The sequence below is a fragment of the Malus domestica genome, chromosome 17, assembly GCF_042453785.1.
Source record: "Malus domestica chromosome 17, GDT2T_hap1".
Lineage (NCBI taxonomy): Eukaryota > Viridiplantae > Streptophyta > Magnoliopsida > Rosales > Rosaceae > Malus > Malus domestica.
In genome coordinates, this window is record NC_091677.1 from 27,106,731 (window position 1) to 27,115,692 (window position 8,962).

An 8,962-nucleotide genomic window follows, 5' to 3' on the forward strand; every position below is an offset into this window, starting at 1 on the left:
TACACACCAGACCCAACGTGTCCACGTACTAGATCAAGAAATAATAAACAACCATTTTTCAGTGTAATACATAAGAATAAGAATTTAAACTAAATCACACACAAATCAACTATAATAATTAGGTATCTAAATGATTGTTCATTTTTCATTCTCACTCTGTCACCTCACCAGAGTTAAAAAGAACGAAACGAATTAGCATGAAATGTAGTGATAGAATGAGTCAAAATCAAGATAAGTCAAAGTGACCAAGCAGAAAAACAAATTAGTTTTTAAGAAAAATTAATGAAAAGAGTTTGAAAATTTTGAGTTTTAATTAAAAGGACAAAAATGTGTTGTAAGTGAATAGTACCATGAATGACTTTTTAAAGTAAAAATATTTTTAACATTAAAAATGAACAGTATTAAAAAATGTTTCTTTAAGACTTCTTATTTTTTAATACATATTGGGTATGAAAATTTATTCTTTTACTTTATGGGTAGAAGATAATGACTAAACATGGGCCATGATATTTTTGGCCACGGATAATCTCCCGAGGAGGAGACTACTCACGAGGAAGGATAACCTTCTCCCTCCCACTTTCAACATCATCCCATCCAGAACGTTTTTCAAGTCTCAACTTTCCACCTTCTGACTGATGACTGCCACACGATTTCATGCCCCATTTGGCTTTTGCCTAGTTAGTCGATAACAGACAGACAACAGATCACGTTAAAAAAGTGCTTTGCAATACAGTCCTTGTCCCCTTCACCTCTCCAACAAAAGCATTCAATACAAAACGTACGTCTACAGAGAGAAGATTTTCTCGGTGCCCAGACACCCCTTCACTTTCTCTGTCAAAATTTGGACATGGAACTTGCTCTTCTCTTAATACCCATGTGGGTTTTAGCTACCCCTTTGTTGGTAACCATAATTGAGGCAGGAAGAGTCTTAGAGCCAGCAAGTTCCACCATTTCTGGCCACAGTATGCTTCTTCAGGAACAACCCATTACTCAGTTTTCTGTGAAAATGGAAGCTCAATCTCCAGGTATTTCTACATTCCCCATTTTTGTTTCTTTTCTGTTTTATGTTCTATTTTATTCGAGCGATACTAATCTAATATCTAATCCGAACTACGGGAAGGGAAAGCGGGATTAGAACTCGGTGGAAAGTCGCACACTGCTCTGGCCAAAGTTTAGTTTCTTTTTCTGTTTGATGTTAGTATCAAATTATCTTTAATCTAAGTTCTGCTTATTAAATGGGTTAATGACTTTGTTTGATTTCTAAATTCTGAACCAAATCACTGAAAATCCGACTAAACGAGTAGAGTCTCAGTTAAATTAGTTCATCATTTATACTATTTAATTTCCCTTTTCTTTTAAGATGATGTGTTCTTGGAATGCCTTGGCTGCTGAGAAAATACTGGGGAAAAGAAAAGAGTTGAATAATTCAATCTCCAATTATTGTTCATAAGAAAGCTCTTGGGGGTACCCCATTGTCCACTTTCACTTTTGGAAAATGGTTCTCATATAGGTCTGGTTAAAAGCTTAAAAGTAATAAATTTGAAATTGATCTTGCAACCTCTTTTGGTTGCTTAGAAATGTGGGAAAGGAAAAAGGAAATTCAAATTGTGAACCTTTACATTATTAGTATTCTGAAACTGAAACCATAAAAAACCAAAAGGTTCTTCTCAGTTGTGACTTTGTTTCTTTACTTTTTATGAGAAAATTGGAAAAGTGTAGGAGGACATATAGATACGAAAAGTATGAAATTTTGTTCTCTCTCCGTCCTCCATGTTTCGACAGATTTTTCAGCAACCAAACATAACAAAGTATAAGATTTAGTTATATTTCATTTTTATATCTTACGAAAATGTGTTGGTGTTTCGAATTCTATGATTTGGCTTTTACGGCCTTCACACGTACACTTGTTCATATCCTCGTTAATTGGTCACTTGATTCCTAATGGGGTAAAATTTGGATCTTTTTTTTTCTGTTAAAGCAGGATTGCCTGAGGTTAGAGTAGTTCACCATTCTGAGTTGAATAAGAGAATTCTTATAGCACTCATTGTTGCTTCCACACTCCTTGGGGGAAGCTTGCTGTTCCTGTCATGTTTTTGGATCTATAGACAGAAAACCCGGAAACACTCTATTAGGAAAAAGGAAACGACAACGGGTATCCTCTTTACATTTAACATTGCATTCTCTATAAGTTCAATTGCTCATACTCTAACGTTCTTCTTTTCCCTTCCCCCACCCCATCCTTTTAATATCCAATTGAAGAGGCTGCAAAAGGGGTTCCATTAAATCCAATCATGGTTGAATTTAATTCCTTGAGGGTCGGTAGTAGGAAGGGTTCGGTTGCGATATTCAATTATCCATTGCTGGAAGCTGCAACAAACAATTTCAGTAAAAGTAATGTCTTGATTGAGAGGGGTTCTGGAAGTCTCTACAGAGCTAGTTTTGATGAGAAATTTATTGCGGCTGTTAAGAAAGTAAATAGCGCAAGGCAGGCTTCTGAAAGAGAATTTAAGGTATTTCCATCTTAAAATGGTTTGAATTCGCTTTTTTGAATATGATTTTCTTGCTATGGGTTTACCTTTTTTTATGAGTACTTGTTGTGCAGAATGAGGTGAACTGGTTGAGCAAAATCCAGCATCAAAACATCATCAGACTTTTGGGTTACTGCGTTCATGGCGAAGCAAGGTTCCTTGTTTATGACATGGTGCAGAATGGGTCCTTAGATACTCAATTGTGCGGTATGAATTTTTATCAGTCTCGAGTTATGCAGACGACAAAAGACATTTGCAAATGATCATCACGACATACCATTTATTTTATACTCATTTTGACTAATCTTGCAGGACCTAGTCATGGGTCCTCTTTGACGTGGCATCTACGGTTGAAAATTGCTGTTGATGTAGCCAGGTAAACTCATTTCACTTATTGTCACCCTCTTTCTTTCTTTCTTTCTTACATAGATATATACATTTGTTTGTTAATTATCTTTTTCACTAATATTAATGCTCTTTTAGGGGATTGGAATATCTTCATGAGCACTGTAATCCCCCTGTGGTGCACAGAGACCTTAAATCATCTAACATTCTTCTGGATTCAAATTTTAATGCTAAGGTTAGATCCATATATGAGGCCTTATTATTGAATAGCGTAAGAGATTAGTTGTCCGATGAGTTTTGCCTTGGTTTAGCTTTCAGATTTTGGTCTTGCTGTAACTTCTGGGGTGAAGGATGAGGACAACATAAAGCTGTCTGGGGCTCTAGGTTATGTAGCACCAGAGTACATTTCGGATGGTATGTGGATATACAATCTAAGTTCGAATACGCTGGTGATGTCCATTTTGAGATGAAACTCTAACCAGCAAAACTGCTTAAAATTCTAGAGCATTTTTCATATCATATCTCCTGTCAAGAAATTAGTTAATGTCAGTGTGGCTGCCTTAAAAAGCTGTGATAACTAATCATCCATTCCCACTAAATTAGTCTTCAGAGACATTATTAGCTCTTATGTTTCAGACAAGCACCATCACCCTAAATAGATCATCCCCAGTGGCCCTTGAAGTGATCCTGGTAATCTTCTTTTTTCTGGCCAGCATGTAGTTTTGCATTACGCCTCTTTCAATTTCAAGGCAAACAACTCTCATGGCGAAAAATAATACAAATAAGCCAGTTATTTAGCTGAATGCTTGCATCCAAGAAATTGGCCTTTATTTAATTTCATTGTTCTGCAAGTGTAGTAATAGTGAATTGTCTTAAGAGTATTGCCTATGCCCTGATTTATTCATTGATAAGCGTTAAGTAATTCCGAGGATAATACGTAATTTTCTTTGTTTTTTAGGTCAATTAACTGATAAGAGTGATGTCTATGCTTTCGGCGTTGTCCTTTTGGAGCTCTTGATAGGAAGAAAGTCGGTGGAAAGTAACACTGGAGCTGAACGTCAATCTATAGTCACATGGGTATTTATTCTCAAGCCCTACGATGGTCCTACATTAGTTGTTGGAAACTTAATGTATCTGTTGATTTATTGACATGCAGGCCATGCCCCAGCTCACTGACAGATCAAGGCTTCCATACATTGTGGATCATGTGATCAAAGATACCATGGATTTAAAACACCTGTACCAGGTTCCTTGGTGAAATCGACTAATATTGATACTTTTTTTACTTGTATGATCCTGTTTGAATTGCTAAGGGTTTCTTGTGCCATGAACAGGTTGCCGCTGTAGCGGTACTATGTGTACAACCTGAACCAACTTACAGACCATTGATAACGGATGTGCTGCACTCGCTAATCCCTCTTGTGCCTATTCATCTCGGAGGGTCGCTTAGAATTACAGGGAATGTACCTTCGGCGTGAGCCAAGTCTTCCCATAAACTGGTAGAAGTTTTATACATGATCCAGTGCCAGAGATGGTTACGTTTCTTATAACTCTGGAGGATGGTCTGACTCTGCGGATAGATTTCCTTGTGTACTTGTCAGTGTTTTTGTATATCATTTTCCTCAAAGGATTCAGATCCGGGAAGGTGTTGCTAAGAAATATACCAGCTTATTTTTGTTGAAGTTGGATGTAAATTGAAACACATTGAAAGTAGACGTTTCATAGCAATCAGAGAAGCTTTTGCCTGTTTGATTACTCAGGACAGTTTTTTCCTTGGATGATTCATTGGCATGTTTACCTGTGAGCTCAAGTGATGCAAAGAGCATCTCCAATGAGACACTAAAGGAGTTCACACACCATCGTATGAACTTCACTATAGGGACGAAAGGCATTCGAGTGGGTTAGAAGAATTCCTTGTGGTATAGGTGCAGGAAGTGTGTCCTAAAACTCAAATCATAAGATGATATTTTACGGATATTTTATGTATTAAACTTGTTTATTTAATCAAAGGGCAAATGTTATTGTGTACAACTATCTCATTAATTGTTATATGCTTAAACAAAAAGTCCAATAAATGTATAATCGAGAGACCATGACCCCGTCTAGTAGGCAGGATGAAATGAGTTATATCCTATTAAATTGGCCTTGTAACCCATCCTATATTTATTGTCTCAAAATGTATTTAGGACAGAACAAGACATGATATGTTATTAATTCAAAATATAGTGGTTATCTAACATAACCTCACACATAGTGTTACATATTCCAGATGTGCTCGCCTCCTATTCATCTTCCTCTCCTATCTTAAGCTAAAAAAAAAAGAATTTTAATGAAAAGCTCACGGTACTGTTCATTTTAACGAAAAACCATATTTTTACACTAAAAAGTCAATCATGGTACTATTCACTTTACTCTTTATTTTGTCCTTATCGTTAAAACTTTTTCAAACCATTTTCATTAGTTTTCCTAAAAAAAAATGGAAAAAGAAAAAGAAACAACTACAGGTCAATGGTATCTTGTGCCAAATGAAAACAAATTGGTAAAACCTAAACACACAATTTGCCTCATGCCATACGCCAAATGAGCAAAACTACAAATGCTACCAACAAAATTTTTCTTCCGATCACTTTAATTAATTAAGTTTTTTCTAAAGTTCCTTGAGGACCTGAGCTGTACAAGTACAACCATTGATGCTGATTACCACAAATTTTTTCTTTTTTTTTTTTCACAAAAAATATTACCTATGCTAAGAAGGTGGGAGAGTTGGCTAATCCTCACAATGGCTAGCAATAATGCAGTTCAAATTCTTCTTTGACAAGAATCAAACTTAAGTCATCTCATTTATAAGTATAGAGAAATGTCACTCAGTTGTGTAGTACAAAATTACTGATTACCACAATAAAAATGAGCACTAATCTCCAAGAAATAAAAATAAAATACGTATCACTCACTTTCTTTGTAAACATCAATAAGTTTAAAACATTATGTCTTAGGCATTTAAAAGTTTACGTAACAAATAAAAACATATCAACTATAAAGTACACATTTTACAGAAATATCCGCCTAATTAACGAGATAGGATGACAAAATATCATAAAATATAAAACTTAAGACATGAAAAGGTCACAATGATTAAAAAAATGTTTTTATTTTCCAGCAAATAAAAACATGTTTGAATACCAGCCAAACTCAATGATTTACAACCTACATGCAACAAAAGGTCAACGATGTTATCAAAGATACATTGTAAAAGGTCACACTCCAACATCTCGTGGATTTCCTCGATTCGCATTGATTTCACACTGGAGAAGAATATCACTACTTAAATAAACTCTCCCTGCAGAATTTCCAACCCTAATCAGTTTAACATTCCTCACAATTACAAGGAAAACAATGTCGATGTCGACATGGCTCTGCACTAAAAGCACCAAGAACATGCTTGTCAAAATTGTTCACCCCGGAGGGCATGTGGAGCTGCACGATAGTCCTCTTCTCGCAGTGGAGATCATGCTAAGAAATCCGCGATGTTGCGTTGCGCACCCTCACATTTTCCAGCAGCCATGGGCGATTGTGGAGCCGGATACCATGCTCAGTCTAGGGCAAAAGTACTACGTCGTGCCCGTAAGCACGATTCGGAAGCTTCAAAGGCTCTCCATAAAGCATTCACCCACTTCAATTCATGACACTCAAAGAAATGTGACACCCCCACCAAGCAAAGAAGATGAGAAACGTGATGACATTCTTTCTAATTATTGTAATTGGTTTTACGCGAGGAATAAAAAATCTACTAAGTTTTCGTATGCTTGTGTTTGTAACCATGAGGAAAACAATGTGAAGGAGGGAGGATGTTTTTCTGAAGATAATTGCTTTGCTTGCTTTTTTAAGGGGACAAAGATTAAAGAAAATGGCGGCCATCACGATTCGAAAGAGGAAACAGAATCATCAAGCAGCAGCATTTCATCTTCTGAGATTGAGACAAAGACGCTTACAAGGAAGAGGAACAGGAATTCTACAAAGCATTGGGGCAAAGATTCAACACCTAAAAGATTGTCATCCCTAGATCATTGGCAGCCAAGTCTAGAGAGTATCCATGAAGAATGAAATAATTAATTAATTAACACCCTTTTGATTGTTGGGATCCCTGCTCTTTCTTCAGTTGGGTTAAGAGAATCACCTAATTGAATACCATTGAGTATAGATTTTGATTTAGCTGTGTATATATCTTTGAAATTGCTGGATTTAGCTATTTACATCTTGTTCTTACTTAACTTAATAAGCAAACAAAAACTTCATCAAATCCTATTAATTTAGCACAAACTTTAATTGGTAATTAAATCATCTTGAACTTGATCTGGATGTGTACTATATAGAGTAGAAGGGTACTTTCTTGTTCCTACTCATTGCACAATATGAAATTTCTATTGGTTATTGGTAGTAGTAATTTAATTTCTTAGAAGTCTCTGGAATAGCATGGTAATACTTGTGTCCACGATATGGGGGCATCTACTTGTACACCCACATTCATGGTTAACGCAAGTTCATTGTACAAATATTATACGTTTTCTTTCATTCTCATTGTCATCATTTAAAGATTATCACTCGAAAAATATATCAAGTTGAAAATAGTTTATTCAGTTTTATGTATGAAATAAATGTACTGTTGTTTATGAGGATGTTACATTTTTGCCAAAACCATTACATTCGATATGATTAAAAGATTTTGAAATTAATTGACTTTTTGTAGAGATGATATTTAATTATAAAAAGAAAATTAGTTCTGATTATTGTTAAAATACGTTAATCACAAGTGAGTGAACAAATAAACGTGCATGAGTGTGAACACAAGATTGTCTAATTGGGAGTAATAGTGGTTATGTCTATATCTAGCTTCAGTTACATTATTGGGTTGTTCCCAGTTAACAATTGCAGAAACCTTCTGCGGGTCGACAAAGATTCCTTCGGCCAAAATGTATGACCTAAAAAACCAATGTCATCCAGCCAGAATTGGCATTTACGGAACCTAGCATAGAGTCTCCTTCCTGTTAGCCTTTTCCAGCACAAGTCTCTGTCGAACATGCTTTTGTTCATTTTTAGAGTACACCGGTATGTCATCAATAAAGACTATCACAAATCTATCTAAATAAGTTTTGAAACCCTATTCATTAGATCCATGAACTCTGCAGGGGCATTTGTCAAATCGAAAGGCATGATAAGAAATTCATAATGACCATATCGTGTTCTAAATGCAGTATTCGGAACATCCTCAGTACCAATATTTAATTGATGATATCCTGATCTCAGATCAATCTTAGAAAATACTTGGGCTCTTTTTAAGTTTTTGCTTATGTTTTGCTTTTTCCGGAGAACATTATGACTTTGAGTTCTATATATTGGTCTTGCATTTTTTTTCGTATTTTCTTTTTTGTTCAATAAGTCTTTAGACATAGAATGATGAATTTTATGATAGGCGGGTTCGTGGGTGTGGATTTGGAGGTACCTTTCGCGGCAAAAGTGGGATGGAGAATTCCCGTTTTATAAAAAATGAAACTCTAACGAAAAGCATCAACTGTTCACTTTAACGAAAAATCCAATTTTACTCTAAAAAGTCAATCTTGGTACTATTTATTTTACCATTTATTTTGTCTTTATTATTAAAACTCAAAGTTTTCAAACCCTTTTCATTAATTTTCCTTTTCATTAATTTTCCTTTTAAAAAATAGATATGAATGCGGTTGGGAGATGTCGATGGGAGTTCTACTCTAATAGACGAGGTGTAAATTTGAGATCCTATTTTCCTTTCTCTCCTGGATTGGCAGAACATGCCACCGAAAAATGTAAATAAAAAAACATGCATGTTTAGGTTTTCATTTACATTTTCTAGCCAATATGAATATTTTGCATCTCTCGATTAAAAAAGTTTTTGGCCAACACTATAAATGCAAAATACACCTATCAACGCATTTTACATATTTCGTTGAAAATAACCTTAATGTAATTTAAACGCAAATGTACCATAAAAAAAATATTAAAATTTTAATCATCATCTAAACATCGTTTCTATAAAAAATCGACATTCCAAAAGCTTGAGT

General features: G+C 35.2%; 1 protein-coding gene across 2 annotated transcripts; it reads left to right on the forward strand.

Annotated features, from left to right (window-relative positions):
* The first annotated feature begins 615 nt into the window (after positions 1 to 615).
* On the forward strand, positions 616 to 4,632 carry LOC103449008 (probable receptor-like protein kinase At1g80640). 2 transcript variants are annotated; one of them, XM_008388279.4, is made up of 10 exons: positions 616 to 1,025; positions 1,979 to 2,152; positions 2,260 to 2,510; positions 2,603 to 2,735; positions 2,841 to 2,904; positions 3,012 to 3,108; positions 3,185 to 3,287; positions 3,832 to 3,950; positions 4,030 to 4,119; positions 4,208 to 4,632. In XM_008388279.4, the coding sequence occupies exons 1-10, from the start codon at positions 848 to 850 to the stop codon at positions 4,349 to 4,351; spliced, it is 1,353 nt and encodes a 450-aa protein (XP_008386501.1). In that variant the 5' UTR covers positions 616 to 847; the 3' UTR covers positions 4,352 to 4,632. The 2 variants fall into 2 exon arrangements, with proteins under 2 accessions (XP_008386501.1, XP_008386502.1); XM_008388280.4 differs by having other exon boundaries at positions 697 to 1,025; positions 1,982 to 2,152.
* The last annotated feature ends 4,330 nt before the right edge of the window (positions 4,633 to 8,962 follow it).